Source organism: Solanum lycopersicum, chromosome 6, assembly GCF_036512215.1.
Source record: "Solanum lycopersicum chromosome 6, SLM_r2.1".
NCBI classification, from domain to species: Eukaryota; Viridiplantae; Streptophyta; class Magnoliopsida; order Solanales; family Solanaceae; genus Solanum; species Solanum lycopersicum.
The window spans coordinates 1,104,246-1,123,337 of NC_090805.1; the positions used below are offsets into that span (position 1 = coordinate 1,104,246).

At 37.1% G+C, this 19,092-nt stretch overlaps 1 protein-coding gene and 1 pseudogene across 1 annotated transcript; one reads left to right on the forward strand and one right to left on the reverse strand.

Annotated features, from left to right (window-relative positions):
• Nucleotides 1-1,536: 1,536 nt before the first annotated feature.
• On the forward strand, nucleotides 1,537-2,769 carry LOC101259940 (probable LRR receptor-like serine/threonine-protein kinase At3g47570; annotated as a pseudogene).
• A 7,998-nt stretch (nucleotides 2,770-10,767) lies between these two features.
• On the reverse strand, nucleotides 10,768-11,256 carry LOC138349066 (uncharacterized). Its single transcript, XM_069298905.1, has one exon. The coding sequence runs from the start codon at nucleotides 11,254-11,256 to the stop codon at nucleotides 10,768-10,770; it is 489 nt and encodes a 162-aa protein (XP_069155006.1).
• Between the last annotated feature and the right edge of the window lie 7,836 nt (nucleotides 11,257-19,092).

The following is a 19,092-nucleotide window of genomic DNA, read 5'->3' on the forward strand; positions in this document are numbered from 1 at the left end:
GGAGAGTTGGAGGAAGAGATATACATGACTCAGCCGGATGGTTTCCAAGTTCTAGTGAAGGAAAATCACGTCTGCAAGTTGAAGAAGTCCTTATATGGACTTAAGCAGTCTTCAAGGCAGTGGTACAAAAGGTTTGACAGCTATATGGTGAAGTTGGGCTATACTCGGAGCTCATATGATTGTTGTGTCTACTACAATAGGCTCAAGGATGATTCATTCATCTATCTAGTGCTTTATGTAGATGATATGATGATAGCTGCAAAGAAGAAGTATGACATTCAGAAGCTGAAGGGTTTACTTAGTGCTGAGTTTGAGATGAAGGATTTGGGAGCCGCTCGGAAGATTCTAGGGATGGAGATCATTAGAGACAGAGAGAGAAGGAAACTTTTCTTGTCACAGAGAAGCTACATTCAGAAGGTCTTGGCGAGGTTTGGCATGTCTTCATCTAAGCCTATTGATACCCCAGTGCTGCCAATATCCATCTCACTGCCATGTTCGCTCCATAGTCAGAAAAAGAGAAGGAGTATATGTCACGAGTCCCTTATGCCAGTGCCGTAGGAAGTTTGATGTATGCTATGGTCTGTACAAGGCCAGATTTAGCACATGCAGTCAGTGTAGTGCGCAGATTCATGGGACAACCAGGGAGAGAACATTGGCAGGCTGTGAAGAGAATTTTCCGGTACCTTAGAGGTACATCTGACGTTGGTCTCATTTATGGAGGTGATACTCAGTGCTTGGTTACTGGCTATTCTGATTCTGACTATGTTGGAGATGTTGACACAAGAAGATCGATGACTGGCTATGTGTTTACCCTTGGAGGATCTGTCGTCAGTTGGAAGACAACTTTGCAACCTACAGTGACTTTGTCTACTACGGAAGCGGAGTACATGGCCTTGACAGAGGCTGCAAAAGAAGGGATTTGGCTGAAAGGGCTGGTTAGTGATCTTGGTCTGCATCATGATCAGGCTACGGTGTATTGTGACAGTTTGAGCGCAATTTGTCTAGCCAAGGATCAAGTTCATCATAAGAAAACCAAGCATATTGACGTGAGGTATCATTTTCTGAGAAGTGAGAAGAGAATCAAGGTGAAGAAAGTAGGAATTGCTGATAATCCTGCTGATATGTTCACAAAGCCGGTTCCACAGAACAAGTTTCAACATTGTTTGGACTTGCTCAACATCAGAAGTTGTTAATTGCCCTGCGGGGCAATTCTGAGGAAGAGGGGGAGGCCTGGCACTATCATAGTGCGTCTGAAGAATCTGTTTGGAGAATTCAAGTCAAGGTGGAGATTTGTTGAATTCCTTGAATTGGGCCCTTAATTATCTGTCAATTCTGTATTTTGTGCCCAAGCCTGTTAGGGCGTAGCTTAGAACTATATATAGACGCTATGGCAAAGCCTATTCTGTAATTCTGTTCTTGCCTCTCCATAATAAAACTGCTCCCCCTCTTCCCGTGGACGTAGCCAATTTATTGGTGAACCACGTAAATCTGTTGTCTTGTTTTTCGCGTTTATATTTTCTCGTATTATATCAAATTCCGCATAACAAAACTGATTCATCTTTCTCTTACACATAATAGATTAGAGGGGCCTATTCCAGAATCATTTGGCAAAATGTTGTCTTTGGAATACTTGGATTTGTCCTATAATAATCTTAGTGGTCAAATTCCAAAGTCATTAGAAGCTCTTGTGTATCTCAAATACCTAAATTTCTCTTTCAATGAACTCAGTGGAGAAATTCCCACTGATGGTCCCTTTGCAAATGTAACCAATAAGTCTTTCTTGTCCGATGATGCACTTTGTGGTGACTCCCGATTTAACGTAAAACCATGCCCAACCAAATCTACAAAGAAATCCAAAAGAAAACGAGTGCTTACGGCTTTATATATTTTATTAGGGATTGGATCACTCTTCACGTTGACTGGTGGAATTGTGGTGTTAAGATTGAGAAACACAAAGAAGAATGCTACTCAAAAGGATGTGTCCCTCGTAAAAGGGCATGAAAGAATTTCATATTACGAACTTGAACAGGCAACTGAAGGATTCAACGAAGCCAACTTGCTTGGTAATGGGAGTTTCAGCAGGGTTTATAAAGGGATACTTAAGGATGGTATCATTTGCAGCAAAGGTATTCCATGTGCAATTGGAGGGTGCATTCAAAAGCTTTGACACAGAATGTGAGGTACTTCGGAACCTTCGCCACAGAAATCTGACTAAAGTCATCACCAGCTGCTCCAATCTTGATTTCAAGGCCCTAGTGTTGGAATACTTGCCCAACGGGACACTTGATAAATGGTTATACTCTCACAATTTGTTCTTGAACTTATTGCAGAGATTGGATATAATGATAGATGTTGCATCTGCAATGGATTATCTCCACAATGGCTATTCAACGCCTGTGGTGCATTGTGACTTGAAGCCAAGTAATGTCTTGTTAGATGAAGAAATGGTTGGTCATGTAAGTGATTTTGGCATTGCAAAAATGTTAGGTGCAGGGGAGGCTTTTGTTCAAACAAGGACAGTTGCAACCATTGGATATATTGCTCCAGGTATACTTTAAGTTTTCTCGTATCACTTTAAATACTCAAAACAATTATTTCCCCTAGGTATAAATTGATTTATGATCATTTTCTACCATGATTGCAGAGTATGGACAAGATGGAATAGTATCCACGAGTTGTGATGTTTATAGTGATAGAATGTATGCCTTCACTTAACGAGTAATGGACCAGGTCCCTTACTTTACTTCAGAAAATTACCAGAAAGTTAAATGCAGTAAAATCAACACAATGATTTTACGTGGAAACCTCCTTGCTTAAGGGAGTAAAACCACGACCTGTCCCACAGGATTTTCAATCGTTTTCACTAATCTTCAAAAGCAAAAGCGAAACACGATTACACCTAACGTAAGAAAGAGTTATCAATCTTACCGTTAAGCAATAGACCTCTATTTCTCAACAAGCCAAAGTAGAAAAACAATCTACCACTATGCTATCCCACCTGGACAACCTAGACTTTGAACACAACACACCAATTCCTTTATAGATTTAGGAGTGGTTTACAATTTAAGAACAAGAGAATAAATTCCTAAACAACTAGATGAAAAGCTCCAGATATTGCTGTTGTCCTAGGAATGATTTTGCCTTTGCTTTGTATTAGCCTTTGCAAGAGTTCTTGAAAAGTGTTTATCAAGTTGCAAAAACTAGAGAAAAGTGTTTAGGAAAGTGCCTTTTATATGGGCAAGTCACTTTCCTAAACTTCTTTGCCATTGGTTGGAAGGGTCACACTTTCTGACGCCATCGAGAAGTGTGCACCTACTTTCTGCACCATCTCCAGCTGGCAGTTGACTGGCTCATCATCATAAGAGCCTGGTACCTCTATTAGGTCCCTGAGTTTTGTTTCATCTGCAATACTTCTAACAATACACCTGCAATACTCAAGTAGAAAACTCGGTACCTTTATGAGGTCCCTAAGTTTGTCAAATCATCAAAACTACAAATAACATTTTCCCCCTTTTTGATGATGACAAACAATGATTCCAAAATCGTTCCCCCTGACTGTGTATTCCCCCTTACTGTATATTCCCCCTTAAAGTATGTTCCCCCTTATTTAGCTACTTACAGTTTACTTCCCCCTTTTGGCATCATAAAAAAGATATGCAGTAAACCATTGAGTCAACATAAATACCGAACAAGATCAGAGCGAATCAGCAACCAAACAGTGGAGGAAAAGCATTCACAAAAGAACATAGGAAGAACAGCAAAGGAATAAAGTAACCAACATGCCATTATAACATAAATACATTAAAAACAAACTAAAAATCCATTAACACGATGATTAGCCACACAACAAAAGAGACACAGGGAAGGATAGATTCACAGTTTAGGAAGAGAGGGGAGTTTTGGATAGAGACTGGATAACAAGAGTGAGTCGTGCATTAGCAGCATCATTATCCTTGATGGCCTTTTCCTGCAGGGCAGTTATCGTCGCCTTCAACTCATTGTTCTCTTTCTCCAGTGCTTGTACAACTGAAGAACCGGGTCCCTCACTTTGTGCAGTAAGCAGCTCTGCTTTGAGTACAACAATTTCAGCCTCTTTACTACTCAACCGCACAGTGAGTTCTTCAGTCTCATGTTTAAGCTGATCCAGGTCCTCAAGAAGTTGAGCCATCTTGCTTTTTGGTAAGACTCTGCCTTCAATACATTCACATTCAAACAAGGTATGCTCAGAGATAGTTTGTTTAACTGTCCCCACCTTGCCAACACCAAGAGGAATCTGAAAGTGCTTGAATACTTTAGTGAGAAAGTATCCATACCCCATTCCATGTACTCCTTTCCTCTCAATAACTGTTTTGTGAATGTGTTCAATCATGAGACTAGGAAGGCACAGAGCCTCAAAGCTGCACAGCATCTCCATGACGTACAAGTCAGCAGCAGTAGCAAGTGTTCTCTTTTCAGTGCGAGGGAGAATCACTTTGTTGACAAACTCGAAGACCAGCTGATAGTCACTCTTCATAATTTTCTTATAGATCCCAGCAACCTTGGTTGTGGGAGTCTTAGAAATCAGAGGATTTTGCCCAACACCTCCTCATTCAAAGAAATAGCAACATTGTTCACACGTGTGAGGAGACTCCCATCTTCCAGAAATTGAACATTGTAATAGAATTCAAGAACCTCTTCTTCATGGAGGATGGGGGATTTTTTGTTGAACAGGTGCAGCCAAGACTGGATCTCCACCATGTCATGCAGAGAGTCCATGCCCGGAAGAGTAATAATCCCCATATCAAACACTCTTCCAGCGAGAACTGCTTGTTTCCTCAGACTGTCAACTACCTCCTGTAAGTTGACATTCTAAACTTTCCTGGCTTGAGGACCAGGTTCCTGTGTCTGCTTCCTCTTCCTTTCAGATTTCTTCCCTTTTGACTGTGACTTTTCAACCTTCTTTGCAACCCTTTCCCTTTTCTTATCTGACTTCTTCTTGTTATTTTTCTTTTCAACCTCTTCTCCATATAACTCAACCAGTTTTTCTTTAGGTATCTTAAAATTTGATACTTTGAAGGTTCGTGCACTTCTGACTGCAGCAGCAGATCGTGCGCTTGCCTTCAAGGCATCGACCATCAATTTTTGTGCAGCAGACCTTGTATTAGGTCGTCTCTTAGGAGGCTCCTCCATGACCTTCTCCTTTCCTTTGCGACTCTACATCTTCCATTTTAATGGTTCTTCCTCACTTGCAGATTCAGATGAAGAGGAAGAAGAGTACCGCCCTAAATCGGGGGTTTTATCGAAGATGGGTCGAGAAGGCCTTACCTCTTCTTCATCCAGGGCGTCAGTATGTTCTGCTCTGGCCTCTTCTCTCATTATTTCCAGGCTCTCAATCACGAGTTCCTCACTCGCTGCCAGGATATTAGACCCTGAAGCCCTGTGTTCTGGTAGATCTCCCTCAAACATGTTGTCAGGCAACATGTCTTCACATGGACCAGGTATTGTAGCAGTGTTTAGGTCGATGGAGAAGAAAGGGTTATCCGGAGTATTTTGAGGAGGACTGGATGGGGGAGGAAGTCTGGCTTGAGCAGTTGTTGGAGAGTAGAATGCTAGAGGCTCAATCTCACTAAGGGCATCCAACATTTTCTTAGAAGAAGATGAAGAAGAAGAAGACATGTTTGTGATACTAGAAGGGGTCGTTAAAGGAACAGAAAGAAGTAGAAGACAAATTTGCCTTTGAATGTGAGAAGTTTAGTGATAGAGGAGAGAGATAAAGTTTAAGAGACGGATGAGAGTTTCAAGAAGAAAAGACCCCTTTTTAAACGAAGTGAAAAGGTGCCAGGTCCTTGAGTAGATGCGTCGTTTGAGGGAGAAACGATTGGACTTATCGGTCAGAGTAACCGATGACTGACACGTGGCTTTTTCAACGGTCAAAATTTTAGTTTAAATTTAATGTATAAATGCTAACCTGGACAGGCACCAGGTACCATGATAGAGTTTAACTTCATTCCTTAATTGTTCTAGCCTCTTCTTTTGCTGAGCAGGTCCCTATTGAGAGTATACCTACAAAAGATACACAGATTGATCTTGTTCAAATATTTAAGATTCACACAAAGGATACCTGCACTGCAATTCTAACCATCAAGGGAGTTCTACTGTTGGAAGCTAAAAGCATCACTTGGAGATCAACATTCCCAACTTTAATCTATTTTTCTCAAATTGATCCTTGCTCAGAGCCTTGGTGAAGATGTCTGCAATCTGTTCCTCCGTTGGACAGTATGTAAGCACAATATTACCTTTCTCAACATGATCTCTCAAAAAATGATGTCTAACATCAATGTGCTTTGTTCTCTTATGATGAACTGGTTTTTTCTCATACTCACAGCACTAGTGTTGTCACACATTAGAGGAATTGCTCTGATGTGGATCCCAAAATCTTCTAAGTGTTGCCTGATCCACAGCAATTGAGAACAACAAGCTGCAGCAGCTACGTATTCAGCTTCAGCAGTTGAGAGAGCTACAGAGTTCTGCTTTCTAGTGCCCCAAGAGACAAGTGATGATCCAAGGAAATGAGCCATTCCAGAAGTGCTTTTCCTGTCAACTTGATAACCTGCAAAATCAGCATCTGCAAAGCCAACCAGATCAAAAGTATCACCTGCAGGATAAAAGAGAACCAGGTCCCCTGTTTTCTTCAGGTATCTGAGAATGCGTTTTGCAGCCTTCAGATGTGAATCACGAGGACATGCTTGAAACATGGCACACATTCCAACACTATAAACAATATCAGGCCTGCTAGCAGTCAGATATAGCAAGGAGCCAATGATTCCTCTGTACATTGTCTGATTCACAAGGGGATCAGATTCTTCTACTATCATCTTGGAATTTGTTCCCATAGGAGTGTCAATAGGTTTGGAATCAAACATATTGAATTTCTTCAACAGCTCTTTGATGTACTTCTCCTGGCATATTGAAGTTCCATTTGATGATTGCTTGATTTGCAGCCCCAGAAAGAATGTCAACTCACCCATCATACTCATTTCAAACTCCTTTCCCATTAATGATGAGAATTCTTCACAGAGATGTTCTGAAGTAGCTCCAAAAATTATGTCATCCACATAAACTTGAATGATAAGCAATTCTTGTTCTCTTTTTAGTAAGAACAAAGTATTGCCTATCTTGCCTCTTTTGAAATCATTCTTCAGCAGAAACTTTGACAATCTTTCATACCAAGCTCTTGGAGCTTGTTTCAAACCATATAATGCTTTATTCAATCTGAACACATGATTTGGTAGCTCTGCATCTTCGAAACCAGGAGGTTGCTTGACATACACCTCCTCTTTGAGATCTCCATTCAGAAATGCACTCTTCACATCCATTTGATACAGCTTGATCCCCATAAAAGCAGCAAAAGCTATTAAGATTCTAATAGCTTCAATTCTGGCAACAGGTGCAAATGTCTCATCATAGTCAATTCCTTCTTCTTGATTGTATCCTTGCACAACCAGCCTGGATTTATTTCTAGTAATAACTCCATTTTCATCAAGTTTGTTTCAAAATACCCACCTGGTTCCTATTATTGTTCTGCCTTCAGGTCGAGGAACCAGGTACCATACCTTACTTCTTTCAAATTGATGAAGTTCTTCTTGCATAGAATTAATCCAGTCTGCATCACTTAATGCTTCTTTGACATTCTTAGGCTCAATGGATGATATGAATGCTGAGAATGCAACTAGATTTCTTGTTTTTGATCTAGTTTGAATCCCAGAATTCAAGGGAGAAATGAGATTATCAAGAGGGTGTGATGAACTGTGCTTCCATCCTGACCTTGCAGCAGACTGATTTGGCAGATCATCATGATCTTCTTCATCAGGAGTGACATCATCTTCTGGGAGTCTAATGTACTCTGGCTGGAGTTTTGAGTAGTACCAGGTACCCTATCATCCTGTTCAACCTCAGCATCCTCTTCAGGTGGACTGTGATTCTGATCATCACAATCATTATTTAGTTGTTGATCTGCATCAGTTTCAGCACCTTCAATCTTCTTGGATGTTAGCATTCTGAGTACATCATCATCATCATTTGATCCATCATTCTTCAAGCTTCCATTTTCATCAAACACAACATGAATGCTCTCTTCAATGCATTGTGTTTGTTTATTGAATATTCTGTAGGCTTTGCTGGATGAAGAATATCCAACAAATACTCCTTCATCACTTCTGGGATCAAATTTTCCCAGATCATCCTTCCCATTATTCAGCACAAAACATCTGCATCCAAAAGCTCTAAGATAGTTCAGCATTGGCTTCCTATTTTTGAGCAGTTCATATGGAGTCTTGTTCAGCACAGCTCTTTTTAGACACCTGTTGGTAACATGACATACTGTGTTAACAGCTTCAGCCCAGAAACTTTGAGGAAGATTTGATTCAATAATCATAGTTCTGGCAATGTTCACCAAGGTTCTGTTCTTTCTCTCCACCACTCCATTTTGTTGAGGAGTTCTTGGAGCAGAAAAGTTGTGGGTTGTACCATTTTCCATACAGAATCTATCCAATGTTGAGTTTTCAAACTCTATACTATGATCAGATCTAATGCTGCAAACAACTTGATTCAATTTGGTTTGAATCATTTTAAAGAACACCACCAGCTCATCAGCTGTATCTGCCTTTGATCTCAAAAATCTCGTCCAGGTGTATCTTGAATTGTCATCAACAATCACCAAGATGTACTTCTTGCCATTTCTGCTTTGAATCTTCAAGGGTCCACAAAGGTCCATGTGAAGCAGCTCTAAGATTCTTGATGATGTTACCTGATTCTTGGGCTTGAATGATGATCTGATTTGCTATCCTTTAACACAAGCTTCACATATTTTATTTTCAGCAAACTTCATTTTGGGCAACCCTCGGACCAGGTCCTTTGAAATCAACTTATTTAATAAAGATGAACTCACATGTCCCAGCCTACGATGCCAGAGATCAGCATTTCCATTTTGAGCACTGAGACATGTTAAGTCATCTCCATGAGAGATTTCCAAGTTTGCCACATACATATTTTTACTTCTGTGTGCAGTGAGAATTACCTTGTTTGTAGTTAAACTCACCACAGTGCATTTTTCAGAAGTAAATTTGACCTCATTTCCTTTGTCACAGATCTGTGACACACTTAGCAAGCTCTACTTCAACCCATCCACATGGTAAACATTGTCAATTGAATCTTCAAGAGATCTTCCTACTTTGCCAACTCCCAAAATGTACCCCTTCTTGCCATCACCAAATTAGACACCTCCACCTTGGAGGGTCTTGAGTGAGAGGAAGTTCTTTACATCACCAGTCATATGTTTAGAGCAGCCACTATCCATATACCAACATTGACTGCTGCCCCTCTCACTCAACTGCACCAAAAATCACTTGTTAAGCTTGGGAACCCATTTCAGTTTGAGTTCCCAGTAGGCAGACAAAGGAGTGATCAGATTGTACTTGGTCCAATATGGTAGACTTTGAATCTTTCTAACAAAGGACCTAGGAGCAGGAACAGATTTGTTCTTTGAAAATGTGTGAGTTGAGACAGGTTCTTTAGGACCAGGTTTCTCATTTGGTACATTCTGTCTTTCAGTATAATTAGAGTATCTTTCACAAGAGTTTTTCCAGCTAACACACTCATTCTTCAAATGTCCATTCTTACCACAATGCAGACACAACAGATTGTCAGACACAAACACATACTTACTGTGAGGATTATAAGGAGGATTTATGTTCAGACTTCCTAGTCCTTTCTTATTGAAATTACTCTGATTTGTCACATTTGACAGCAGTTTTGAGGATTTGGTCCACTTAAGAGATTTTTCAAGTTCCTCCTTAAGTTTCACAACATCCTGTTCTAATTTGTTATTCTTTTCAAGTGACAATCTGAGATTTGTCTCGGAGTTTTTCAAATTTTCTTGAATTTCTGCTTGCAAACTGTTTGGCTTTCCATTCAGCTTTTCAGCTTCTTCAGTAAACTGACACAACTGATGCTTAAGTTCAGAATTTTTAAACTCTAGAGACACCATTCTTGCCATTGTCTCTTCAAATTGAACTTTGTTTTCAGTTAAAATTTCAAGTTCAGCATTCATGGCATCTCTTTCAGATGTTAAATCTATCACAGAATCTAGCATGACTTTTGCCAAGGTTCTTAATTTCTTAAGAGAATATTTATCCAAGTCAATTTTCATGTCAAGAAGAGTTACCTGATTGTCCTCTTCTTCATTTTCTGTGTGTGCCATGAGAGCAAATATTTCATTGAAGACAATTTCCTCCTCATGCACAGCAACCATAGACACATCTTTTGGCTCATCAGGATCTTCTGAATCACTTGAAGAATCCCCCCGTGCAGCAAGAGCACTTCTGACAACCATATCAGCAGCAGCTTTACGATCTCTGTTTCCAAGTACCATGTCCCTTTTGTTTTCTTTGTCACCCCTGTGTTTTTGATGTTCCTTGTTTTCAGTCTTGAGCAAAGGACACTCTCTGATGAAGTGTCCAGATTTTCCACACTTGTAGAAAGTATCTCCTTGAGCAGCATTTCGAGTCCCATTTGTTCCTCTTTTATACATTTTGTTCTTTCTCACAATCTTTTGAAATCTACTGATGAGATATGCCATATCATCATCATCACTTGAATCTTCATCTGATTTATACTTCAACATCAATGATTTGTCCTTCTTGATTTCCCTTTTTGACAAATCATAGTTTCGATTCATCTCATGTGTTTTAAGATTGTCAATCAAGGCATCCATGGTCAGCACCTTCAAGTCTAAGCTTCAGTAATGGCATCAACTTTACTCTCCCAAGACTTTGGAAGAATTCGAAGCACTTTCCTGACTTGTTTGGTCATGCTTATAGGTTCACCCAAACTTCGCAGCTCATTTGTAATAGAAGAAAACTTGGTGAACATGTCATGTATAGTTTCTCCTTCCTTCATTTTGAAGTTCTCATATCGTGAGGTGAGCATATCAATCTTGGATTCTTTGACTTGTTCAGTTCCTTCATATGCAGTCAACAAGCAATCCCAAATTTCTTTAGCAAACTCACAGGCTGACACTCTGTTGTACTCATCAGGTCCTATCCCACAGACCAGAAGAGTTTTAGCTTTGAAACCCTTTTCAATCTTTTTCCTGTCAGCATCATCATATTTCTGCCTGGGCTTTGGAACAGTAATGGTCCTTTCTCCATCTTTTACTTCCATCATTAGAACAAAGGGTCCATCTAGTATAATATCCCATAACTCGCTATCTTCAGCCATGAGATAGTTGTGCATTCTAACTTTCCACCAACTGTAGAAGTGTCCATTGAAACGAGGAGGTCTGTGTGATGACTGACCTTCTTCGAGGTTAAGTGGAGCTGCCATTCATAGAACAAAATCACCTCCTTGGTGTTAACCAAATAGGTAGTGCCTGCTCTGATACAACTTGATAGAATGTATGCCTTCACTTAACGAGTAATGGACCAGGTCCTTTACTTTACTTCAGAAAATTACCAGAAAATTAAATGCAGTAAAATCAACACAATGATTTTACGTGGAAACCTCCTTGCTTAAGGGAGTAAAACCACGACCTGTCTCACGGGATTTTCAATCGTTTTCACTAATCTTCAAAAGCAAAAGCAAAACACGATTACACCAAACGTAAGAAAGAGTTATCAATCTTACCGTTAAGCAATAGACCTCTATTGCTCAACAAGCCAAAGTAGAAAAACAATCTACCCACTAAGCTATCCCACCTGGACAACCTAGACTTTGAACACAACACACCAATTCCTTTATAGATTTAGGAGTGGTTTACAATTTAAGAACAAGAGAATAAATTCCTAAACAATTAGACGAAAAGCTCCAGATATTGCTGTTGTCCTAGGAATGATTCTGCCTTTGCTTTGTATTAGCCTTTGCAAGAGTTCTTGAAAAGTGTTTATCAAGTTGCAAAAACTAGAGAAAAGTGTTCAGGAAAGTGCCTTTTATATGGGCAAGTCACTTTCCTAAACTTCTTTGCCATTGGTTGGAAGGGTCACACTTTCTGACGCCATCGGGAAGTGTGCACCTACTTTCTGCACCATCTCCAGCTGGCAGTTGACTGGCTCATCATCATGAGAGCCTGGTACCTCTATTAGGTCCCTGAGTTTTGTTTCATCTGCAATACTTCTAACAATACACCTGCAATACTCAAGTAGAAGACCCGGTACCTTTATGAGGTCCCTAAGTTTGTCAAATCATCAAAACTACAAATAACATATAGTTTTGGCATCGTGATGATGGAGACGTTCACACGAACAAGACCAAGTGATGAGATATTTACTGGAGACTTGAGCATACAACGTTGGATTAGTGATTCCTTTCCGAGGGAACTTCACAAGGTGGTAGATTCTAATTTGGTACAGCCAGGAGATGAACAAATCGCTGCAAAGATGCAATGTTTGTTATCTATCATGGAATTAGCTTTGAAGTGCACTTCAGTGAGACCTGATGAAAAAGAATTAGCATGAATGATGCTATTTCAGCACTCAAAAAGATTAGACTACAACTTGTTAGTAGTCGGCACTAGGTGGAATCATTACCAATCTTCTCTTGTATGTTATTTAGTTACCAGTCTGCTCTCTTATGGAATTCAATTTCGCATGAGTGTATTTTATCTTGATTGTTGGCTTGATATATGGAAGTTGAAAATGAGATTTGAAATGCTCAACATAAGATTTCTTTTCATATTTACATAACTTTGAGAATCCTTACAATTATCTAAACTGAATAACACATAACTATTAACTATTGGGAAAACGCAGATAAACACAAAAATATATATAATAAAAGTAATCAAAAAATAATGACACCAAGAATATGGTTCAACACATTATCGTCGACTCATTGCCTAATGAATCCACAAACATGTTTGTGCAACAGATTTTATTCTTCATCTGTCTTATTATCAGGATTTACAGTGGTAAATACTGATTAGTAAAAGTTCTGACAAAAAACATATCTTTTATTTTCTCCTTTCTAATGGCATAATTAACACCATTCAAAGTAACTATTTTACTTATGTTGGCTTCCATCGTTTTCCCCAAAAATATAGTTATTGCAAATCAAACTAAATCTTTTCTGATGTGGCAGTTCAGACTGTGCTGCAACCACAGAGCATACTCAGATAAAACATTGGTTCTGATACTAGTTTGTTGGAAAAACACGGTAAACACAAAAATATATATGGAAAAAGTAATGGAAATAAAATAAAAAAATAATGGCATCAAGAATTTTACGTGAAAACCCTTCTAAATAAGAAAAAAATCACGGGCCAAGAGGAGCAACTGATATCACTATAGTAAAGAATTTTACACTTTGTAGTCACGAATACAATATTCAAAATGATTAATACACACTCAAAAGAAACAACACTCTTTTGGTTTCACCTTACTAAAATATCGCTCGCACTCTATTTTTCTTTACAGACTATTTTTCTTCTATAGTCTATAGAGTACCTCACTTTGCTCTCAAAATGTTTTTTTTTTATCTCTAACTTGGTGTGTTTTACAAATAAGTAAGAATGCTCTATTTATAGAAGAAGAAAATCATACATATATCACTAATGACATAGATAAATATAGCAAAGTCAATAAAGGATTGAATCACTCCTCGTTGAACCTTTGCTTTCATTAGTTCTTATAAGTTCAAGAATGTTATAAATCCATTGAATTGTGTGGATTGTCCATTTGCTTTCTTCATGAACTTATCCTATCATGTATCTACATTTCCAAGGTGACATGAACCTTTATAGATAACTATGTACTTATTAATTGAGCATTTATCATGGTGGCCTTTGGGTGATATTTCTACTCTATAAATAGAGATATCATTCACCTTTTGTAAAATACACTTGAATAAGAAGAAAGTCTTATCTTCCATCTTACTTCTCTTGTCTTCATCTCTTTATATTTATATTGCCATGAGCTTGATTTTATAACACGTTATCAGCACGAGTCTCTATCTAATTGAGAGTGAGTTCTTGTTTTTCTTTAGCTCATATTTTGGTTGATCTCGTTATGAAGATCAAAGTATTATATGCATAAAATCAGGTATGTATTTCTAGAATATTTTTATGATTTAGAATAATAATAGTATTCAGTCACTAACAATCATCATGAACTGAAGACATATATTATTATTGGTTTAATATGACATGCTATACAAAACTTCTTAAATTGAAGAAGAATAAAATTTTAATAGCATGAGTTTGAATATTATTTAGATTGTTTTGAAAGACTCAAAGAATAAATCATGTTGTACTTCGGTTTATTATACCGTTGGTTAAGGGTAAGACGATGGATTCAAGTTTCATCGCACCAAAAGGGTAAGACATCAGGTTAAAGTCCGGATGCACCATAATGAAAAATATTTGAGGATAAGACGATAGATTCAAGTTCTATCGCACCAAAAGGGTAAGACATCAATTAGATTTTTGATGCACCGTGATTGGGTTCAAGACCATAGAATTATGGCGTAACACGCCTTATATGGGTAAGACATTGAGTTTGAGCCAATGCACCATAGCGATGATAAAATGATGACTAAGAAAAATATTATATTTTTGATGAAATGTCTTGAAATTCATCATATTGAATTTGCTCCATTCAATCATATGAATGTGGTAGCAGTGAATGATTAGTCTGAAAGATGACAAATAATTAATGATATGAATAAAGGCGTGGAAGGACAGAATTATAATAGTCATCATTGTGGTAATTATAAAAGGAAGAACACTATGGGTTTTCCAAATAGTCCTTCGAAATGTGAAGGCATTTTTCATTATCAAAATGGTATGAAAGGACATTGGACTTGTGAATGTTGTCGACCCAATAATTTGACAAGTTTATAAATCCTCTATCATGATACAAGAAGATAAAGTGATGGTACACTTAATCTTTCAAAGTGATGTTGAGGTGTGTCATGGAAATATGATGAATTTTAAAGTCATGACAATGTGCTTATAATGCAAATTTATGAAAAACAAATAAATAATTAGTCCATTCCTTGAAGAGAATGTGACTTGTGATGAGTATGGTGGATGCTCGACCATTCTATATGAGAATGGGTCCAGATATGATAAAATCATTATGGGTTGGATATATGTTACAACTCACCTCTATGGAAGGTTTGAGAAAAAATGATACATGTCACTTCTCATCTCTACGGGAGATTTGAGAGGAAATAAATTTTATTTGGCAGAAATGGCTAATTGTATTGTACGTTTTATACGTCACTATGGTATGAACTACCGAAAGGGCAAAAGAAAGAAATAGTTCTTGCCTATAAGGATTGTGGTCATTATTGTGTGGCAATACAAATTGTCATTGGTTGTGTACCTATGGTACAACAAAAGTAAAGCAAGAAAGATGTCTTGCTCGTAATGATTTTGACCATGACAATAATAATATAATTTCCTCCTTGAAGGAGATGCTCACCATAGGGATGGTGTCATGCAATATGTAATAGTACATAAAATTAATTGCAAGCTCTAACGAGTTGTGCTATTATCAGAGGAATAATATTGGGGTTGTAGTAAGTCTCAAAAGAAACTTTTTAAGTTTCGGATGAATGAAAATAAATATTGAGACTATAAATCACTACAACCGAAAAGGGTTATAATGTTTATGTAAAAGATTACCCCACTTTTCCTCTTGTTTGTTCCATACAAACATGTACATGCTGATGAAATCACATGTAAAAGTAAATTATAAGTGTACTGAAATAAAGATCAGTTGGCATGACTGGTTGACCATTCCGATTAAATGTAATGCAAATGTGATTGAGAATTCAGGTGATTTATATGATGAAGAAATAAAGATTCTTCAAGAATTCTCTTGTGTTGCTTGTTCTCTTGATAAAATGATCATTGTACCAGCTAAGGTCGGGACTGTAATCCCCTAAAAATTTTTGGAACATATAAAAGGGTGAATATGGGCCCGTTCACCTGTCATGTGGATCATTTGCAACTATATGATTGATGCATCTATGCGATGGTCACATGTATTTTGTTGTCAACTTACAAGTTGGTTTTTGTAAGGTTGTTTGCTCAAATTGTTAAAATTAAGAGCATAGTTCCAAACTATGAAATTATATTGATAATGCTGGTTGATTTTAGCAGAAATTGTATGCCTCCAATTATAGCTAAATCATGGTTATGAGAACAAAACTCCCAAATAAGATTTGGTATGAGATAATTTTATTTAACATGTAGCAACACATGTATGCATCAAACCAACAAGGTTTCCCCATTAAAATTGGTTCAGGATCAGGAACCATATAATTTCATCTAAAATGTTGAATGTGCGGTTATGATTTTAATTGCTCCACCACGCACAAAGATGAACTTCCAAATAAGGTTGGAATGAATTTTAGATTTTCTAAAATTAGGGGGAGAGATGATTGACAGCTGAAAATTATGTGTGAGGTTAATTATGAATTATCTAGATCCTCGTTAAATAAATATATGAACTTAAAGTTCAAGGGATAATTCAGTTGCATAATGTTGCAAATCAGTTGCCAGATGAATGCACTGACCCTATGATATAATTCAGCTGCAAATGCTCCAATGTGAAGTCCTTGAAGGACAGAGTCTATGATACGCCGAAAGCATAATAGACAAATTGATTCCAAATATAAAATTCCTTGAAGAAGGAAAGAGCAAATGATCAATATGTTCATGATAATGAGGCAAGTGCTATAAAGGAGCACATTGACATAACACTTCATAAAATCTTGAAAAAGGTTCAGGTACCTGAAATAATGAAAAATGAATAGATCTCGATAAGTTATGTCTTGTTGGAATCAATATCAAATAACCGTCGACTGTATCTTTGATATGAGGTAGCGCTCAATGATATAAATTGTGATGAGGATCTTGAATTCAAATCTGTCATATAGTGTGAACAGATAAATGGTTGGCCAAGTAAAATGCACAATTCAAGTATATTTTGTTTCACTTAGAAAAGTGACATTTTGGACTGGTAGTCCATAAATCAAGGTATAATGTCAGTGGGGTACAAATAAATTATTATGCGATAGTATAACCGTAAGATATCAAATACGGTTTGTGCCTTGGGGCATAAAGGTTTATCGCAAAAATCCTGATATTAGTGGAGATGTTTTCTCCTTTGGTGGATGAAATGAGGTTTGTTTTGATCTGGCAACATATGAAAAACTTGAATGCATGTAATGAATAATTGTAATGTCTAGCTAGAGAATGAAGGTTATATGAAAATCCTTGAAACAATCGAGGTGTCTGAAGCATATAAGAGTTTGAAAGAAACTTTTTCAATAAAGCTTCAAGAATCCTTATATGGATTGAAATGGTCAAGGAAGAAAAAGGATACAAAAGAATGACCCTAATTGTCCTTGTATTTTTATGAAAAGGTTTTGGTAAGACAAAATTTTATCTTGACCTACAGATTGATAATTTGACAAATGAAATATTTGTTTAACAGTGCACATACACTGAAAAGTTTTGATGCAATTTAATATGGATAAATCACATTCATTGAGTACCCCAATGATTATGAGATCACTTGACATAAATGATGATTCAGTTTGATCTCAAAAGAAGGATGAAGAGTTTCTTGGTGATGAAACTCTATCTTGGTGCAATCAGGGCACTAGTGCATCTTACTAACAATATTATTCCAGATATTTGTTTTGCAGTAAATTTACTGGCAAGATTCAGTTTCTCCCTGATAAAAGGACATTGAAATGGTGTTGAGCACATGATTGAATATCCTCAAAGGACCATAGTTATGGGTTTATTCTATTCCGAGGAATCCAAGACAAAATTGATTGGTTACGCAAATGCAGAATATTTATCTGATCCGTATAAAGCTCTATCTCAACCACGCTATGTGTATTCATGTGGAGGCACAATAATATCCTGGCGATCAATGAAGCAAACAAATGTTGCTATGCAGAAATAAAAGTCCTCCATGAAGCAAGTTGAAAGTGCGTTTGGTTGAGATAAATGACACACCATATTCAAGAAATGTGTGGTTTTTCTTTAAAAAAGAATATACTAACCACAATGTACGAAGATTGGAGACATCAAAATTAAGTGATGTTTAAATCAGGGGAAGTATAATACGCGTTGCACTCTTTTTCCCTTGACCGAGGTTTTTTTCCCACTGGGTTTTCCTGGCAAGGTTTTTAATGAGGCAACAAATAGTGCGTATCAAAAGATATGTGTACTCTTTTTCCTTCACTAGAATTTTTTCCCACGGGGTTTTTCCTAGTAAGGTTTTAACGAGGCACATTATCTATGGACATCCAAGGGGGAGTGTTATAAATCCATTGAATTGTGTGGATTGTCCATTTGCTTTCTTCATGAACTTATCCTATCATGTATCTACATTTCCAAGGTGACATGAACCTTTATAGATAACTATGTACTTATTAATTAAGCATTTATCATGGTGGCCTTTGGGTGATATTTCTACTCTATAAATAGAGATATCATTCACCTTTTATAAAATACACTTGAATAAGAAGAAAGTCTTATCTTCCATCTTACTTCTCTTGTCTTCATCTCTTTATATTTATATTGTCATGAGCTTGATTTTATAACAAAAAATCCTTTTTTATACCTATTTATTTCAATATGCATTTGTTGAACCTTCGCTTTCATTAGTCTACATTCAATAATACAATTACTACTATTTCAATTAGATTAGGTATTTTATTTTAATTAACTATGAGAGAAAAATTGTAATCTAACTTTAAGCACTCATTTTATTTTCTCTCCATTTTTATTCATTTGGATACATTCACATTGGACTAATATTCTACTTTGAACAGAAACAAACACAAAAGAATTTATACAAATTAGATACATACTCCAAGTTATAATAACTGGGATAAAGGTCCGATCAAGTATAATTAGGTCAAGTAACATTCAATAGCCTTATAGATTCATGTCATGTGTATTATATGATTATTTATGGTTGAGATTCATTTAAAGTTTTGTACTCATTTTAATAATAAAAACAATAAAGTTGTCAACAATTTTTATTTTTTAAAACTATCGAACAAAGCAATTAAGTGTATACCCAAGCTAAT